The sequence below is a fragment of the Nerophis ophidion genome, linkage group LG07 (genome assembly GCF_033978795.1).
Source record: "Nerophis ophidion isolate RoL-2023_Sa linkage group LG07, RoL_Noph_v1.0, whole genome shotgun sequence".
Classification (NCBI taxonomy): Eukaryota; Metazoa; Chordata; class Actinopteri; order Syngnathiformes; family Syngnathidae; genus Nerophis; species Nerophis ophidion.
The window spans coordinates 67,292,988-67,314,271 of record NC_084617.1 but is presented as its reverse complement, the minus strand read 5'-3'; the positions used below and the strand labels follow the sequence as shown (position 1 = coordinate 67,314,271).

Here is a 21,284-nt window from a genome sequence, read left to right as displayed (position 1 = left end):
CATGGCACAGAGATGTATGGATAACCTGCAGATGCATTTGCAACGATTAAGTCAACGAAATCACAAAGGTGAGTTTTGTTGATGTTGACTTATGTGCTAATCAGACATATTTGGTCACGGCATGACTGCCAGCTAATCGATGCTAACATGCTATGCTAATTGATGCTAACATGCTATTTACGCTAGCTGTATGTACATTTGAAACTAGATACCCACATTTAATGCGAAACAAACACTTACCAATCGACGGAATTAAGTTGCTCCAGTGTCACAAGATGCGAAAGTCCTGATCGTTTGGTCCGCACATTTTACCGGCGATGCTAATAAGGCAGCCATGCAATGGGCCACTTCATTAGGTACACCCATTCTATGGCCGAATAGCGTCAATAGCTATTCGCTCAAAAGCTTCAATTTCTTCTTCAATTTCATTTTCGCTATCTGCCTCCATACTCCGACCATCTGTTTCAATACATGCGTAATCTGTTGAATCGCTTAAGCCGCTGAAATCCGAGTCTGAATCCGAGCTAATGTCGCTATATCTTGCTGTGCTATTCGTTTGTTTACAATGTATTTGTTTGCTATATATTTGTTTACATTGGCAGCCCTGTATGACGTCACAGGGAAATGGACAGTCGCATCGCAAATAGCGAAAATCAAGAACTTTAAAGCTTTTTTTAGGGATATTCTGGGAGGTGTAAAATTTTGACAAAAACTTCGAAAAATAAAACAAGCCACTGGGAACTGATTTTTTTTTTTTTTTAACCATTTTGAAATTGTGATAATGTTCCCCTTTAAGACAGCACCACTTCATCATGTACCCAGGGTTCCTTGTTCCTCACACTGTTCAATGCATTCCTGTTTGGCTTTTTGTCAGTTTGTCAACATTTGCTTCTTCCACATTGGTGCTACCGTATTTTTAAAAACCAAAATATAATTTTCCCGGCACACTCCTCTTGTCACTGCATGCTGGGGTCACGGCAAAAAAGCAAAGCTCTCATATTAAGGTTCAGTTAAAGTTAAAGTACCAATCATTTTTGGTGATTTAACCCCCAACTCCAACTCCTGATGCTGAGTGCCAAGCAGGGAGGTAATGGGTCCCATTTTCATAGTCTTTGGCATAAATTTCCATAATACCTTAAATTCCGGACTGTACGCTGTTCCTTGTTTCCTATGCTTTGAACCCTGCAGCGTATAAAATGGTTATATTGCAAATTTAAAAAAACAAACAGAAAAAAAACAAGCAAAGATGTGTGTTACCGTTTGTGCATTTGCGCTATCTTTTGGATGATTTCACTCACTGCAGGTGCTGCAGTGTCTTTCTGTTTAGAGCTTTCAACCGGAAGAACCTTTTTGTCTTATAGCCGTCTATAGCATTCCCACTACTTCTATGGATTATTCATTCATTGGGGTTATACTTGTATAGCGCTTTTCTAACTTCAAGGTACTCAAAGCGATTTGACACTATTTCCACATTCACCCATAAACATTTATCAAATGTTTTGGTGTAAATAACTAAATTCCCAACCTATATATCTGTGGTGCGGCTAATATACTATAGGGTAAAGTGTCCAACAACATTATTAAGAAACGGTGCGGCGTTGTTGGAAGAGTGGCCGTGCCAGCAACCTGAGGATTCCTGGTTCGATCCCCACCTTCTACCAACCTCGTCACGTCCGTTGTGTCCCTGAGCAAGACACTTCAGCCTTGCTCCTGATGGGTCGTGGTTATTGCCTTGTATGGCAGCTCCCGCCATCAGTATGTGAATGTGTGTGTGAATGTGGAAATAGTGTCAAAGTGATTTGAGTACCTTGAAGGTACCATTTACCATAACATTATGAAAGGGAATTTAATGACAACGTATCGAATTTTAAGAAACGTCTAATGGCCGAACGTAAACATGCACCGTGTAGTTATGTAGTATTACAAGTAGTAGGTAAACCAGGGGCGTCGCCAGACATATTTCACTGGGGCACGTACCCCACTGTTGATCTGCAGTGCCCCAGTAAAAATTTCACCAATAAAAAAAAAACGCTTCCGAGTTTTAAGTCTACATAACATAGACAACAGCGCACATACTACTTGGTATGGTAATTGATTGCTTCTGTATTAATTTCACGAAACAATGAGCACATGGCTAATTAATATGGTAATTTATTCACGTGTGGCTCGAGACTTCGGTTGAGAGAGAGAGAGAGAGAGAGAGAGAGAGAGAGAGAGAGAGAGAGAGAGAGGATCAGAATCACTGCGTGAGGTAGGTGACGTTAGCCAACAACAATTTGTTAATTACATTATTTTGATTTTGATTTGACTCAAACAGTAACTCCTAGATGGATTTAAGAAAGTTATTTGCCCTCAGCAGAGAAGAAGCAGCAGGAATGAGAGATTTAAGTGAAGTCCTAGCTAGCTGGGCAACATCATTGTCTTAAGTTGATGCTAAGTTAGCTAACGTTCTTCCTTGTATGAAGACAAACATATTCATTTGCTGTACGAGCTGTCGGGGGAATTTCCAATGAACATGAAACATAATGTTGGTTATTGTCTGCTGGTTCTGCATCAATGATGATTTGGAGTCAGCATGTGTGAGTTGAGTGCTTCTCAAATGGTTTATCTTCAGGAAGAAAAACATTTTTCCATATCATCAAGTCTTGAGCTAAATATTTAAATCATTCAAGTTTATTTCACAGAAAAATAGCACAGTAGACTTGTCTTGTTAATTGGTGTGACTTTGACTAAAATAATCTTGTTTTGTCTACAGAAAAATGGCTACAGCCAAAGCATCTGGTTTTGTTTCCAGAAAAAATAGTAGCATTTCTGTATTTGTTTTCAAAAAGATGGCTGAAAATATTGGGTTTTGTTGCCCCATTTAGATTTTTTTTTAAATATATTTCCATGTCTGTCCTGAGTCCTCCTCCAACTTGTTAGTCGGTTTGCCTTTTGCTAAAATACTCACTAATAGTCACTAGAAAAATGGCTAAAAATATCTGGTTTTGTTGCCACAATTTGATTTTTTTCTCCCCAAACTTTTTTTTTTCCATGCACACATCTGACTGCGACTCACTGAAAGAGACACACAATCCACTTTTATGTCACGACCCAGCAGTTGGGAACCACTGGTCAACTGTATAACAGTTACTGTAATATTTCCATGTCTGTCCAGAGTGATTGACCACTTTGCAAAAATGAAAACGAGACGTTACAGTTTACTTCTCAGAAAATGATTCCCTGAACAGACACACAACAGTTGTTCATTTATTTTACTACTGTGGCTTTATTGTTTTGTGTATATTTTATAGTTTTGTGTATCTGAAATAGGATTAGCCACATTGGCATAAATGGAAATTAAATAACATAAAAGAACCCAGAGATGTAGGGGTGCTTTATTTTTTGTTTTACTTTTGTAGATGTTAAATTTGCAGATGATTACTGCAATATATATTTCAAAAAGATTCATTGCTCTTCCTTTTTGCTTTTACTAGTAGCAGTTTAGAAGTCTGGAGTAAAAAAGTGCACAAGTAGGTCAAATGCATTAGTTAATTTCAGGTGGTTAATCAAAGATCCATACAACAACATCTGATATGATTTCATAGTTTAAAGCACTATTTATGTATTTTTTATGATAAATAAGTGCTAAAAATGTTTTTGCTTGCGCGCTTTGCACGCTCACATGAATTATTTGTGCCCCAGGTGTGCCCCAGTACAGTATTAGGTCTAGTGACGCCCCTGAGGTAAACATCAATAGATTCTAGAGTGTCCTTGTAGCATGCTCGAGTTGAAAAGAGTTGAAACGTGGTTGATAAAACTCAGAGAGAGGAGGCGGGATGAAGGGAGGGGGGAGAAAGACTGTTGGCCAGCATACATCCTGGCAGGAAAAAGGGAAGTAGAAAGTGTTACAAAGGTCAGCATTCTACATACAGGAGTAATGGAGTAAGCTATGAGTCACAGTTACACCTCCAGCTTTTCAGATAAATCTTGAGCAATCTGTAATATCCTGTAACTGCTTACACTCATAAGCTCGGCAATTTCACCCAGTGTGTCAAATAAGGACAAACGCTATTAGGTCTCCCTGTGCGGCCCAGTGACTTTTGTAATCATTTCTAAGAGCACTATCACGGTTACATCATCGTTATCTAGAGACAATACACGTTGCCCCAAGTGTCAACTAATTGCTAATACCGTGAAACACAACAGGTTGAAAACACCGTTTTGAATAACTAAATTTAAAAGAACATAGTTTCTTATTTTGTGCTTTATTTTCTTAGCATCACAGGTTGCGTGCAAATGAGCACTAAGTGCATTTATATTACTTCTGTTACCAGGCAATGTGCAGACCCAGCTTCTTACAACATCAGTACTCCTGGTGAATTTAGAGCCGGGTCAGATCTTGGTTTAATTCATTCAAATATTAAGAGTTTAATGCCAAATTAAAATCTGGATTCAAACAACAAATGCAGACATCCTTATCTTAACAGAAACTTGGCTAAGTAAAGCAGTCTCTGACAAGGACGTTGCTATTACGAGCTATAATGTCTTCCAATGCGAGCGTCCTCTACAACAGTGGTTCTCAACCTTTTTTCAGTGATGTACCCTCTGTGAACATTTTTTTTTGTTGTTGTTGTTGTTGTTTTTTTGTCCTGTCCAGCTTCTCAGGCAAATCATATAGTTGATGTAGATGCTGTTCAGATTTATTTTACAAAAGAGAAGTGTAGGATACTTCTCTTGTTGTCTTATTTGAATGTGACTTTATTAAATGTATTTATATTATCATTTGGTGCAGCCGGGCCGGAGCAGGAGGGGATTGAAAGAGGAGAAAAAGGAAGACAGAGGGGGAAATTGTGGGGATAAGAGGGGGATTAGACAGAGAGACAAAAAACAACAACAGCAAATACAACAATAACAACAACAACAATAGAACAACACCACCACATACATAATATGTACAAATATGATCGTAAAAGTGATAGCAAATAAGCAGTTAATGAAATAAATAATATAGTAATGACAAAGAGCATTTTTACACTAAAACTGGAGCAATACAAATATCAATAGAAAAAGCGCTATTGATCACGAACAAAACCAATAGTTTAACTCTATTATCAACAATAAAGTTGTTGAAATGCAACGATACGTATACATAATGATAGTTAGAAAGATAATTAAAAAATAAATAAATAAATAAACGAAAAAGAAAAAAAAAAAAAAAAGAAGAACGACTGTGAACATTTTTTTAACTCAAGTACCCCTTAATCAGAGCAAAGCATTTTTGGTAAAAAAAAAAAAAAAAGAGAGATAAAGAGATGAAGAAGTAAAATACAGCACTATGTTATCAGTTTCTGATTCATTAAATTGTATAACAGTGCAAAATATTGCTCATTTGTAGTTGTCTTTCTTGAACTATTTGGATAAATAGATATAAAAATAACTAAAAACTTGTTGAAAAATAAACAAGTGATTCAACTATAAGCAAAGATTTCTACACATAGAAGTGATCATCAACTTAAAGTGCCCTCTTTGGGGATTGTAATAGAGATCCATCTGGATTCATGAACTTAATTCTAAACATTTCTTCACAAAATAAGAAATCTTTAACATCAATATTTATGGAACATGTCCACAAAAATGTAGCTGTCAACACTGAATATTGCATTGTTGTATTTCTTTTCACAGTTTATGAAATTACATTCATATTTTGTGGGAGTATTATTCAATAAATATATTTATAAAGGATTTTTGAATTGTTACTACTTTTAGAATATTTAAAAAAAAATCTCACGTACCCCTTGGCATACCTTCAAGTACCCCCAGGGGTAAGCGTACCCCCATTTGAGAACCACTGCTCTACAAGGTAGAGTGGCCATGTACAAACCCCGTTTCCATAAGAGTTGTGAAATTGTGTTAGATTTAAATATAAACGGAATACAATGATTTGCAAATAATTTTTAACCCATATTCAATTGAATCGGCTACAAAGACAACATATTTGATATTCAAACTGATAAACCTTTTTTTTTTGCAAATAATCATTAACTTTAGAATTTGATGCCAGCAACACGAGACAAAGGAAGTTGGGAAAGGTGGCAATAAATACTGATGAAGTTGAGGAATGCTCATCAAACACTTATTTGGAAAATCCCACAGGTGTGCAGGCTAATTGGGAACAGGTGGGTGCCATGATTGGGTATAAAAGCAGCTTCCATGAAATGCTAAGTAATTAACAAACAAGGATGGGGCGAGGGTCACCACTTTGCAGGCAAATTGTCGAACAGTTTTAGAACAACATTTCTCAACAAGCTATTGCAAGGAATTTAGGGATTTTACCATCTACGGTCCATAAAATCATCAAAACGTTCAGAGGATCTGGAGAAATCACTGCACGTAAGCGATATTACGGACTTTTTATCCCTCAGGCGGTACTGCATCAAAAACTGACATCAGTGTGTAAAGGATATCACTGCATGGGCTCAGGAACACTTCATAAAACCACTGTCAGTAACTACAGTTGGTCGCTACATCTGTAAGTGCAAGTTAAAGCTCTACTATGCAAAGCCGAACCCATTTATCAACAATATCATGAAACGCCGCCAGCTTCGCTGGGCCCGAGCTCACCTAAGATGGACTGATGCAAAGTGGAAAAGTGTTCTGTGGTCTGACGAGTCCACATTTCAAATTATATTTGGAAACAGAGGACGTGGTGTCCTCCAGAACAAAGAGGAAAATAACCATCCGGATTGTTATCGATGCAAAGTTCAAAAGCCAGCATCTGTGATGGTATTGGGGTGTATTTGTGCCCAAGGCATGGGTAACTTACAGATCTGTGAAGGCACCATTAATGCTGAATGGTCCATACAGGTTTTGGAGCTACATATGTTGTCATCCAAGCAACGTTATCACGGACGCTCCTGCTTATTTCAGCAAGACAAGTGTTACAACAGCGTGGCTTCATAAAAAAAAAAAGAGTGCGGGTACTTCCCTGGCCCGCCTGCAGTCCAGACATGTCTCCCATCGAAAATGTGTGGCGCATTATGAAGCGTAAAATACGACAGCGGAGACCCCGGACTGTTAAACGACTGAAGCGCTACATAAAACAAGAATGGGAAAGAATTCCACCTTCAAAGCTTCAACAATTAGTTTCCTCAGTTCCCAAACGTATTGAGTGTTGTTAAAACAAAAGGTGATGTAACACAGTGGTGAACATGCCCTTTCCCAACTACTTTGACACATGTTGCAGCCATGAAATTCTAAGTTAATTATTATTTGCAAAAAAATAAAATAAAGTTTATGAGTTTGAACATCAAATATCTTGTCTTTGTAGTGCATTCAATTAAATATAGGTTGAAAAGGATTCGCAAATCATTGTATACCGTTTATATTTACGTCAAACACAATTTCCCAACTCATATGGAAACGGGGTTTGTATATAAAATACAGATTTAATGTTATCATACTTTCATCACAGTTAATCACTAAACAATTTGAACTCCTTGGACTGCACTTAAATTCTCGCATGGCCTACCTCTCTCAATTGTAAGCTGTTATAGACAACCCTCTGCCTCCAATGAAGCTCTTGCCTCTCTTGCATCCTTTATGAGTAGTTTAAATGCTACTGAGCTTCTTTCAATCAATCAATCAATCAATGTTTATTTATATAGCCCCAAATCACAAATGTCTCAAAGGACTGCACAAATCATTACGACTACAACATCCTCGGAAGAACCCACATTGGTGATTTAAATTTCCACTGGTTGACTTCATCTACTGACAACCTTCAAGCTGTATGCAACTCACTACATTTAACTCAATGACTCACTTCCCCAACTCCACCCAAGACTAAAAACCCATCAAAATCTTCCTTAAGCGATTTAATCCTAACCCACGCTCTGAAAAAGTACACTGATACTGGGATGTTTGTCAATGACTTGACTGATCATTGTACAATTGCAGCTATAAGAAAATGCAAGATTCCATAATCAAAACCCACTATTACGCGCAAAAAATATGAAAAACTTTTGCTTCCCAGCTTTAATCGATGGATGGATGGATGGATGGATGGATGGATGAATGGATGGATGGATGGATGGATGGATGGATGGATGGATGGATGGATGGACGGACGGATGGAAGGAAAGATAGATAGATAGATAGATAGATAGATAGATAGATAGATAGATAGATAGATAGATAGATAGATAGATAGATAGATAGATAGATAGATAGATAGATAGATAGATAGATAGATAGATAGATAGATAGATAGATAGATAGATAGATAGATAGATAGATAGATAAATAGATAGATAGATAGATAGATAGATAGATAGTACCGTATTTTTCGGAGTATAAGTCGCACCTGCCGAAAATGCATACTATTTTATTGATTCCTTCAGGAGAGTTCCCTCAGGAAAATTAAAATTACAGCAGCAGTGTACAGAATTGAGATCAAATTTGAAAAGTCAAAAGTAAATAATGGGGGTATAAATGAAAACAAAATAGAAATATATTACAATAAGAATACAAATAAAAAGCAACAATGAGAATAAAAATATAACAGTAAAATAAGAATATAACAAGAGAAACTAGGCAGTAGTGACCATGTTATGAAAACTGTTATTGTTTTGCATCCCCTGTCATCCTAGAACCCCCCTCCCCCTCAGAGAGGAGTTGTACAGTCTAATGGCGTGTGGGTCAAAGGAGTTTTTTAGTCTATTAGTCCTGCACTTGGGATGAAGCAGTCTAGCCCTGAACAGGCTCCTCTGGCTACTGATAACGCTATGCAGAGGGTGATGACCTCGCTGCCTTCTATTGGAACTGTGTTCTTTTATTTGATGATGTAGAGATAGTGTTAGAATACTTTCAAGGATTCAGAGTTAAAGGTTGAAATAATCCCTGGTTTTCCTCTGAAATTGGAAACCTTCTGAAAGAGAGAGACATTGCCTGTGCCGGGGCTTGAAAAACAAAGACAGAGCTTGACTGGCTCAGCATATGCTAGCTTAGAAATAAATCAAATTCCCTTATTAAGAGAGCCATATCTGACTTTTACCGGAATGAATGCCAAAAAACTGGGGATGTCCGATAATAACGGACTGTCGGTATTATCAGCCGATAAATGCTTTAAATAATGTAATATCGGAAATTATCGGTATCGGTTTCAAAATTATCGGTTTCGGGTTCAAGAAGTAAAATGTATTACTTTTAAAAACGCCACTGTGTACACGGACGTAGGGAGAAGTACAGAGCGCCATTAAACCTTAAAGGCACTGCCTTTGCGTGCCGGCCCAGTCACTTAATATCTACGGCTTTTCACACACACAAGTGAATGCAACGCATACTTGGTCAACAGCCATACAGGTCACACTGAGGTTGGCCGTAAAAACAACTTTAACACTGTTACAAATAAGCGCCACAATGTGAACCCACACCAAACAAGAATGACAAACACATTTCAGAAGAACATCCACACTGTAACACAACATAAACACAACAGAACAAATTCCCAGAACCCCATGCAGCACTAACTCTTCCGGGACACTACAATATACACCCCCCGCATACCCCCGCGCTTCAACCCCGCCCACCTCAACCTCCTCATGTTTTCTCAGGGAGAGCATGTCCCAAATTCCAAGCTGCTGTTTTGAGGCATGTTAAAAAAAAAAAAATGCACTTTGTGACTTCAATAATAAATATGGCAGTGCCATGTTGGCATTTTTTTTCCATAACTTGAGTTGATTTATTTTGGAAAACCTTGTTACATTGTTTCATGCATCCAGCTGGGCATCAAAACAAAATTAGGCATAATAATGTGTTAATTCCACGACTGCATATATCGGTATCGGTTGATATTGGAATCGGTAATTAAGAGTTGTACAATATCGGAATATCGGCAAAAAAGCCATTATCGGACATCTCTAAAACAAACTGATAAATGACCCCAAAAGTTTTGGCAAACCCTAAAAGCTTCTTTAAATCACGTGACAACAAATGACTTTACAAGATCTTTAATTACTTAATCATTTTAGATGAAAGAGACATATCATGGATGATATTTGAAAACATGCCAATAGGCCCTTTAGAAGCATTAGAGATAAGCTGACTCAATTTAAGATCTTGGATAGATTGTATTTTAAATCCTCTCAGCTGTTCAAAGTGTGCATTTTTAATGAAAATAGGGATTTTTGTCGAGGCTAGAACCAATTACCGTATTTTTCTGACTATAAGTCACAGTTTTTTTCATAGTTTGGCCGGGGGTGCGACATATACTCCGGAGCGACTTATGTGGGAAATTATTAACACATTACCGTAAAATATCAAATAATATTATTTATCTCATTCGTGGAAGTGACAAAGAAAATGTCAGCAATCGTCACACACACACGTCAACAAATAAGAATTTGGCGGGGGAGGGTCATGGCAGAAGTGCATTGTGGGTCATGGAATGCTAACTGCTATATGCTATATGTTACTGTCGTAACAATTAAAATTGATTATTTCATCGTTGGCGGTAACTTATAAAAACTGAAAAGGGCTGAACAAAAATGGCACCGAAAAGGAAATCATGTACTGCAGATTACAAGCTGGACGTAGTGAAATATGCAGCAGAAAACGACAAGAGGAAATGGCGCATACCTTTGGAGTTGGCAGAGTTGTTAAGAAGCGACATTGAGGAAGAAGATTTCATGGGATTTATCGATTAGGAGTGACAGATTGTTTGGTAAACGTATAGCATGTTCTATATGTTATAGTTATTTGAATGACTCTTACCATAATATGTTAGGTTAACATACCAGGCACCTTCTCAGTTGGTTATTTATGCCTCATATAACGTACACTTATTCAGCCTGTTGTTCACTATTCTTTATTTACTTTGAATTGCCTTTCAAATGTCTATTTTTGGTGTTGGATTTTATCAAATAAATTTCCCCCAAAAATGCGACTTATACTCCAGTGCAACGTACAATATATATGTTTTTTTTCCTTCTTTATTATGCATTTTCGGTCAGTGCGACGTATACTCCGGAGCGACTTATAATCCGAAAAATACGGTGTATATGTATATTTTTTTTTCTGGAGTACCGCAAACTCTATGTTTTGATCCATGTTTAAGAACCAATTGGGTTCATAAATGTAGGTTCCACCATATATGGCACGCCTACTGTACATGTGTCGCTGTAAACATACAAAAACAGAGCGATTGGATACAGAAGATGCGCATCAAAAGTGGCATCTTCTGCTACACACCAAAACAAACACAAGAAGAAGATCATGGCGAACACAAGCAAGAAACCCGAGTCTCTTGTCTGGACTGATGACGAAAGAGAAACACTCCTGTGAGTCACAAGACAAACACAATTACAGGAGAATGTCGACTGGGAGTCATGCCAGAGAAAATAGCATGACACACAGCCGTGCATTCCACCATTCTTGTCGTCTTTGTTACCCGTTGTTGTGTGCAGGGTTCTTGGTCTTGTTACATGACAAGTGTGGCGATGTCATCAATCTCAAAAAGTAGTAGTTTACTTGTTCACGCTTGTGGTTACAACACTGTACAGTTCTCACCTAAAAACGTCACTGTGTGAACAGCATACTATATACAGCAGGGGTCACCAACGCGGTGCCCGCGGGCACCAGGTCGTAAGGACCAGATGAGTCGCCCGCTGCCCTGTTCTAAAAATAGCTCGAATAGCAGCACTTACCAGTGAGCTGCCTCTATTTAATTTTTTCTTATTATTATTTACTAGCAAGCCGGTCTCGCTTTGCTTGACATTTTTAATTCTAAGAGAGACAAAACTCAAATAGAATTTGAAAATCTAAGAAAATATTTTAAAGACTTGGTCTTCACTTGTTTAAATAAATTCATTTATTTCTTTACTTTGCTTCTTATAACTTTCAGAAAGACAATTTTAGAGAAAAAATACAACCTTGAAAATGATTTTAGGATTTTTAAACACATATACCTTTTTACCTTTTAAATTCCTTCCTGCTCAAGTAAATTTATTTTGTTTATTATAAAGAATAATTAAATTTTAATCTAATTCTTCATTTTAGCTTCTGTTTTTTCAACAAACAATATTTGTGAAATATTTCTTCAAACTTATTATGATTAAAATTAAAATAAAAAATACTAGAAAATCTAGAAAATCTGTAGAATCAAATTTAAATCTTATTTAAAAGTCTTTTGAATTTCTTTTAAAATTTTTGCTCTGGAAAATCTAGAAGAAATAATGATTTGTCTTTGTTAGAAATATAGCTTGGTCCAATTTGTTATATATTCTAACAAAGTGCAGATTGGACTTTAACCTATTTAAAACATGTCTTCAAAATTTTAAAATTAATCTTAATCAGGAAAAATTACTAATGATGTTCCATAAATTCTTTTAATTTTTTCAAAAAAATTCAAATCAGCTAGTTTTTCTCTTCATTTTTTTCGGTTGAATTTTGAATTTTAAAGAGTCGAAATTGAAGAGAAACTATGTTTCAAAATAACATTTTCATTTTTTTTTGTGTTTTCTCCTCTTTTAAACCGTTCAATTAAGTGTTTATTTTTCATCATTTATTCTCTACAAAAAACCTTCCGTAAAAGGAAAAAAATGTATGACGGATTAACAGACAGAAATACCCATTTTTTATATATACATAGATTTATTTATTAAAGGAAAATTGAGCAAATTGGCTATTTCTGGCAATTTATTTAAGTGTGTATCAAACTGGTAGCCCTACGCATTAATCAGTACCCAAGAAGTAGCTCTTGGTTTCAAAAAGGTTGGTGACCCCTGATGTAGAGTATGAACTAAAATAAAGTTTACCAGGACTGACAGCAGCTGAGATTTTTTGTACTCATTTTATATGCCATGTACAGAATATTGCAATATAAAGCCCCACTGACATATGTTTTACATTTCACACAACAGCTGTTTTGCCTCTGCTGAATAAATGGAAACTTGGGCAGTTTACTATACTTGAAAATGCCCATTGTACTTATTAGGTTGTGATCTTCTCACTTCTGAATTTTTGTGATAGCGGAATTGCTGATCTGTATTCTGCATGCACCTGGAGCTCCCCCTTGCCTGTTTAGAATTTAAACAGCCACTAAAATTGTTAATCTGCAAATAAACTGTAGCCCAGCTGTTTCTTTCACTACTCCCGATGCTGTACTGCGAGATGTTCTTTGAACATTTGGGAAGTCTTTTTATAACCATTTTTAGGAGAGGGAATGTTTTTGCAATCAAACAAAATGCCCCACATCTTTCTCTTTCATCCCATTATTGGCAAAACTGACACATTAGTTTGTACAGCTAACAATGAGAATTATGGCTCAAAAAGTAAAGTGACAAAATATATAAAGCTGCTATGGCAAGAGAGATAAATATCTGTGTTAAAAACAAATTTATCCAGCTGACAATGACAATTCTGGCTCAAAAAGTAAAGTGACAAAATATATGAAGCTCCTATGGCAGGAGAGCTAAATATCCGTCTTAAGAACAAATTTATCCAGCTAACAATGAGAATTGTGGCTCAAAAAGTAAAGTGACAAAATATATAAAGCTCCTATGGCAGGAGAGATAAATATCTGTCTTAAGAACAAATTTATCCAGCTGACAATGAGAATTCTGGCTCAAAAAGTAAAGTGACAAAATATATAAAGCTGCTATGGCAAGAGAGATAAATATCCGTCTTAAGAACAAATTTATCCAGCTAACAATGAGAATTGTGGCTCAAAAAGTAAAGTGACAAAATATATAAAGCTGCTATGGCAAGAGAGATAAATATCCATCTTAAGAACAAATTTATCCAGCTAACAATGAGAATTGTGGCTCAAAAAGTAAAGTGACAAAATACATAAAGCTGCTATGGCAAGAGAGATAAATATCCGTCTTAAGAACAAATTTATCCAGCTAACAATGAGAATTGTGGCTCAAAAAGTAAAGTGACAAAATACATAAATCTGCTATGGCAAGAGAGATAAATATCCGTCCTAAGAACAAATTTATCCAGCTAACAATGAGAATTGTGGCTCAAAAAGTAAAGTGACAAAATATATAAAGCTGCTATGGCAAGAGAGATAAATATCCGTCTTAAGAACAAATTTATCCAGCTAACAATGAGAATTGTGGCTCAAAAAGTAAAGTGACAAAAATATATAAAGCTGCCATGGCAGGAGAGATAAATATCCGTCCTAAGAACAAATTTATCTTGAAATGTGGATATACCATTCGTTATGAAATCACTTGGGAGAGTACATTTGTAGAGATGTCCGACAATGCCTTTTTTGCCGATATCCGATATTCCGATATTGTCCAACTCCTAATTACTGATTCTGATATCAACCGATATCAATATATACAGTCGTGGAATTAACACATTATTATGCTTAATTTTGTTGTGATGGATGCATTAAACAATGTAACAAGGTTTTCCAAAATAAATCAACTCAAGTTATGGAAAAAAGTGCCATATTTATTATTAAAGTCACAAAGTGTATCATTTTTTTTAACATGCCTTGAAACATCATTAGGGACATGCTCTCCCTGAGGGAGCATGAGGAGGTTGAGGTGGGCGGGGTTGGGTGAGGGGGGGGTGTATATTGTAGCGTCCCGGAAGAGTTAGTGCTGCAAGGGATTCTGGGTATGTGTTCTGTTGTGTTTTAATGGTAAATGGGTTGTACTTGTATAGCGCTTTTCTCCCCCTTTTTAAGGATCCCAAAGCGCTTTGACAGTATTTCCACAATCGCCCATTCACACACTGACGGTGGGAGCTGCCATGCAAGGCGCTCACCAGGACCCATCAGGAGCAAAGGTGAAATATCTTGCCCAAGGACACAACAGACGTGACTAGGATGGTAGAAGGAGGGGATTGAACCAGTAACCCTCAGATTGCTGGCACAGCCACTCTACCAACTTCGCCACGCCTTCCCCATTTATGTTGTGTAACGGTGCGGATGTTCTCCCGAAATGTGTTTGTCATTCTTGTTTGGTGTGGGTTCACAGTGTGGCGCATATTTGAAACAGTGTTAAAGTTGTTTATACGGCCACCCTCAGTTTGACCTGTATGGCTGTTGACCAAGTATGCCTTGCATTCACTTGTGTGTGTGAAAGGCCGTAGATATTATGTGACTGGGCTAGCACGCACAGGCAGTGCCTGTAAAGTTTATTGGCGCTTTATACTTCTCCCTACGACCGTGTACACAGCAGCGTTAAAAAAAAGTCATACATTTTACTCTTTGAAATCGATACCGATAATTTCCGATATTACGTTTTAAAGCATTTATCGGCCGATGATATCGGTAGTCCGATATTATCGGACATCCCTATACATTTGTCATTCGAGCAAACTTTTACAGCAAAGCATTTCATAAAAACAGATCCGTTTTCAAAGACATATTTAGCACCTTACAGATGATAAAAATGCTGAAATGGATAAATGCATAAATTGCGCGCACAAAATAATGGATTGTTGACAAACCAATTTTAATGAGCGGCTCATTTGTGTCCAACAGTAGGAAGCAATAATTAAACGCCATGCCGTCAAGTAATGTATTTTAAATTGAAATAAATGTAATTCATTAGTTTCACGGTTCATTTAAACCTGCATGCATCTAATGGAATTATTGCCAAGTATCTGCCAAGTATATTGACATTTACACATTTTGGCTTTCATTTCAACCTGTTAAAGTTAAAGCAACTGTAAAATATATATTTTTTGGTTTGCTATATCTGTGTTTTTCAACCTTTTTTGAGACAAGGCACATTTTTTTCCATTTAAAAATCCAGAGGCACACCACCAGCAGAAAACGTTAAAAAATGAAGTTCCACCAGGTAGTCCTCGTGCCTTATTTTGAGTTTATAAATAAATAAATAAATGGGTTGTACTTGTATAGCGCTTTGACACTACTTCCACATTTACCCATTCACACACTGATGGAGGGAGCTGCCATGCAAGGCGCTAACCAGCACCCACCAGGAGCAAGGGTGAAGTTTCTTGCTCAGGACACAACGAGGTTGGTACTAGATGGGGATTGAACCAGGGACCCTCGGGTTGCGCACAGCCACTCTCCCACTGCGCCACGCTGTCCCTAGTTTGTTAGTGTTTTCCTGTGTGTAGTGCTTTAGTTTTTGTCTTGTGCTGTTATTTTGGTGTTTTCCTGTAGCAGTTTTATGTCTTCCTTGGAGCGCTATTCCCCGCACCTGCTTTGCGTTAGCAAGCAAGGCTTTTGAAGTTGTTGCTATTCTTCTTTGTGGGGACATTGTTGATTGCCATGTCATGCACGGATGTACTTTGTGGACGCCGTCCATCTCTGCACCACACGCTGCAAGTTTTTGCTGTCGTCCAGCATTCTGTTTCTGCTTACTTGGTAACCAGTTCAGTTTAACTGTCATTTTACACAGCCATCCCTATGCTGTAATGCCTTGTCGTTTCGTTCATTTTTGGCTAAAGCGTTACTACCTTTTTTTACCTGCACGCTGTGGTCTGCATATTGGGATCACAGTTCTACAGCCAAGTTCTACACAGCATGGACACTAAAAAACGGCACGGTATTTGCAGATTAAAATTATTGATTTGCAAAAAAAAATGTTTTTTGGACCAATTAGGTCAGGGGTCGGCAACCTTTACCACTCAAAGAGCCATTTCGACCCGTTTCACAAAATGAGGAAGACAATGGGAGTCGCAACTATTCTCGCCAATATCCGCTGGTGGTCACCCAGATGACAAAAATAAGGGCATGCTATGAAGCCATTGCCTTAAACACCTTCTACAACATGTACAAACTGCTTGCCAGTCCAGCAAGATGTTGTGAGAGGCTTCCGCAGATGCACGCACACGACTGGAAGGCATACTGGGTGACACAGAGTACACTGACGGTTGTGATATAAACAACTTTAACACTCCTACTAATATGCGCCACATTGTGAAACCACACAAAAGAAGAATGACAAACACATTTCGGGAGAAAATCCTCACAGTAACACAACATAAACGCAACAACACAAATACCCAGAATCCTTTGCATCCACGAGACTTCCTGACTTTGTTATACACCCCGCGAGCACCAAACCCCGCCCACCTCAACCACGCAGGGAGGATGGGGTTGGTGCTCGCCGGCTGTATAACATAGTCAGGAAAGGTCATGGATGCAAAGGATTCTGGGTATTTGTTGTGTTGCGTTTATGTTGTGTTTTTGTGAGGATTTTCTCCCGAAATGTGTTTGTCATTCTTCTTTTGTGTGGGTTCACAATGTGGCGCATATTAGTAGGAGTGTTAAAGTTGTTTATATCACAACCGTCGGTGTACTCTGTGTCACCCAGTATGCCTTGCAATCTCATACATGTGCCGATAGAAGCAGCGAAAGGCATGTGTCCGGTCGGCACGCAAATAGCATTCCGTGAATGGCGGGCGTGATGAAGTTCAAGACGACGCAAATAGCATTCCGTGAATGGTGGGCGCGATGATGTTCAAGAGGACGTTAAGAGTAATATCATCACGGCACGCCCTTGATATTGTAGTCCAAGTGAAAATTGGAGAACGTTGACTAAGGGTGATGTCCGGGAGAGGCATTGAATTCCGGAATCTCCCCGCAACAATCTGGGGGGTCGGCGATTGTGCAGCTGAGCCGCATCAGAGTTACCAAAGAGCCTCATGCGGTTCCGGAGCCGCGGGTTGCCGACCCCTGAATTAGGTGAAGTTGCATCATTTCCCACGGCAAACCAGACAATATCTAACGGCACACTAGTGTGCCGCAGCACAGTGGTTGAAAAACATTGTGCTATATGTTAACTACAAATAATCAAAAAGTGACACATTTTTAATATTGCAAGACTTAAATGTAATGAGTAAATAAAACCTGAGAATTCTGTGTTGATGGTGCTTCGCTGTTACTCGCACGCGGGTATGCATGCATATAATGCAGCGATTCTCAAACTGTTAGTGGTACACGGGCTCCATCTAGTGGTATGCCGAAGAATCACTTGATTAAAGTACAGTGTTTAATTTTCATATATTCAGTGTTACTGTTCAAACTATGTGTAATGTGGGCAACAATGAGCAAAAATATGTAACATACTTGTTAAACAAAACCTCCGCCATGTGTTTAATTAATATTTTGGCCTACCACGCTACTGTATTTTAATGTTGGTCATTATGGTGAAAAGTTTAAGAACCACTGATAGAATGCATACATAGACAGTCGATATTTCAGCCCACATTCTTACTTTCGGTGTGAAACAATGTGAGTTTGGTGGAAAAAGTGAGTCTCAGACGTATGTTCCACTGACCCTGTTCTCATCATAGATGATCTGCACCAAGCTGCGATGCTTGGCCTCGCTGGGTGGTGGGGAAATGGACCGCTCCGGCTCGTGAGGTTTCGCAGCCTCCTCCTCCAGCTGTTGCTGCAACACACAAACAAGGATGACTTAGTTAGCATTTAAAAATGACAAAAAAAATGTTTATATTCCAAAGGTTATTAACAAGGTCTCGTTAAATACAGTGGGTCCAGTGTAACACACACGATTTAAATGCATCTTTTTCACATCAAGTTCCAGTTTCTGTGTCTGCAGGATCTCGGGAAATAAAGTTAGGCGCATTTGCTTACATGCGAGTTGAAAAATAAAGCTACCGTGGATCCACGCTGATGTCTGTGTCTCCTCTACTAAACAGCCATAAAAAGGTTACAACACTCCCAAATATATTACACCATATTGTAACCTGCGTTATAACATACATTTATTCATACATTATATTACTGTTCGAATAAAAAAAACATTCATTAATAAAGTGTTGCAACTCGGGCTGGGCGATACGGCCTGTTTTTAATATCTCAATATTTTTAGGCCATATTGCGATACACGATATATAGCTCGATATTTTGCCTTGGCTTTGAATTAACACCTGATGCATATAATCACAGCAGTATAATGATTCTATGGGTCTACATTAAAACATTCTTATTCATACTGAATTAATATATGCTTATTTTAAACTTACATGCAGAGAGAGAAACCACAATTAAATCTATTTACCAAAACGGTATAAATTAAAGTGTTATTAAGCAGTGGCACAAACATTCATGTCATTTCCAAAACAGAAAGTGCAAGATTGTCAGAGACGTTTTAAAACAAGTTATGAGTGTACTTTTGTGCATGATGTCACTAAGATGACATATCAAAACAACAATAAATTAAAGTGCACTGCTTGTACAGAACGCAAAAAAAAAAAAAAAAAACGGTGTACTTGTATAGCGCTTTTCTACCTTTTTTAAGGAACTCAAAGCGCTTTGACACTACTTCCACATTCACCCATTCACACACACATTCACACACTGATGGCGGGAGCTGCCATACAAGACCCTAACCACGACCCATCAGGAGCAAAGGTGAAGTGTCTTGCTTAAGGACACAACGGACGTGACGAGGTTGGTAGAAAGTGGGGATTGAACCAGAAACCCTCAGGTTGCTGGCACGGTTACTCTCCCATTTTCGCCAAGCCGTCCCCAACTACAATAGTTTAAAAAAAATAAAGAGCACTTTTGTGCATGGTGTCTGACAAGATATTTCAATAACTGTCAAATAAAAATGATAATAGGAAATCAAATAGTGTACAGTATGTCCTTCGCTATGTGGTAGGCTCCTGCGCACGTTATCTCCTTCTGTTGTTGACAATTTGTTTCATACGGTGTTGATCTGGAAATGGTTGCTTCGGCATTTTGTGGGCCTGGCACAGAACAGAGATGTTGACATGCGGAATAAGCACTCTTCACTCTCCAGCGGGTGACTTTTCAAATGATGCTACAAATTAGCAGTAGGTGCTACTTTTTGTAGCAACACTATTGCCACATACTTGTTCGACATCTTCCCGCTTGAAGCCAAACCACCGCCAGACGATGGACCCCGTGCTGTTTTTCTTAGGAATTAATTCTTCCTTCATTTGTTACCAGATTTGCACCTTCTTTCTCTCGTATTACCACTCGCACCACTCCGCTAGCATCACAGCTAATGTTACCCATGCTGCTCAACGAGGGCGTATGACGCGACAGTGTGTGACGTATGTAACAACGTGCGCTTGTTTTAAGTCTCTGTAAGGAGAGACAAAAAGAGTGAGAAACGCCTGTAGTGTAATGATTAGATTAGATTAGATTAGATTAGATAGTACTTTATTCATTCCGTCAGGAGAGTTCCTTCAGGAAAATTACAATTTTCAGCACAATCCCATTCAAGATCAGACAAACATTACAGGGAGACAGAACAGGATCGCTGACGGGTCTGCCGGCTTCCAGCGCCCCTTACAAAAAAGATGACATACAGGTAAACAAGGGGGGGGGGAATAGAAGATTAAAATGAAATAAAATAAAAAATCGGTCTTAGCCTGGGCCTTGGAGAGGGAGTGCAGACTGAGGCCAAGGGGGAAAAAAAAAAAAAAAAAACTCATAGCCATAATACACATCCCTCTTCCATGTGTGTAAGAGGGAAACATCAAACATCAAAGAACACAGAGGACATTAAAGACATTAAAGCAGCAGATACAACCAGACACTTCTACATACAGCTATGAATAAAAAGTAAAATAAACATATCCACTGTGGTGGCCTCTGCGGTGTTCCACGCCATCGTCCGCTGGGGAGGAGGGAGCATGGCCAGAGACAGAAGCAGACCCAACAAAGCAACCAAGACAGCTGACTCCACTCTCGGCCAGTGTCCAGTCCGCATGGATGAGCGAGGATACGTCCAAGGTGACTGAGGTGTCTGACACCTGCTCACCCAGCCAAGACACAGCGAAACCTCTCCGTCCCAGCGCTCAGTGCCAGCTCCGCAGCCCTGTCCCCCCATCCACATCTCCTCCAGTCCCTCCAAACAGACTCCGGTGTGGCAGACACCCAGCAGCTGGTCTCCATGGCCAAAAGGCTCCCGGGAGGCAGATCCAGAAGTCCACAAAAAAAAAGCACCACAGAGGTCACAAAAGTGGCACCCCTTGTCACACAGTCCCAAAGGGTCCCAGACCAAAAGGCAAAAAAATATAATAACACATGAAAACAAGAGGGAAACACAAAAGGATGATACAAGAGCACAGAGCTCCTGCCTATAGCAGCCACTACAGCAGCGCCATCTTGGAAAAAAATGCCCGCAGCTAAAAGCAACTGCGTGAGAACGTATACTCGAATATCACGATATAGTCATTTTCTATATCGCAGAGACAAACCCGCGATATATCGAGCATATTGATGTATCGCCTTGCCCTAGTTACCACTTTCATTTCATTTTGTAGTAGTAGTGACTTCCTACCAGTTTTCACTTTATCAAAGTGCACAT

General features: G+C 38.5%; 1 protein-coding gene across 8 annotated transcripts in view; it reads right to left on the bottom strand.

Annotated features, from left to right (window-relative positions):
* Positions 1–21,284, bottom strand: part of ncor2 (nuclear receptor corepressor 2) — a 245,010-nt gene that overhangs the window by 130,760 nt on the left and 92,966 nt on the right. For all 8 annotated transcript variants that reach the window (XM_061906950.1, XM_061906951.1, XM_061906943.1 and 5 more), the window contains exon 6: positions 18,258–18,371. In XM_061906950.1, the coding sequence (XP_061762934.1) occupies positions 18,258–18,371 (114 nt within the window). The remainder of the gene's footprint in view (positions 1–18,257; positions 18,372–21,284) is intronic.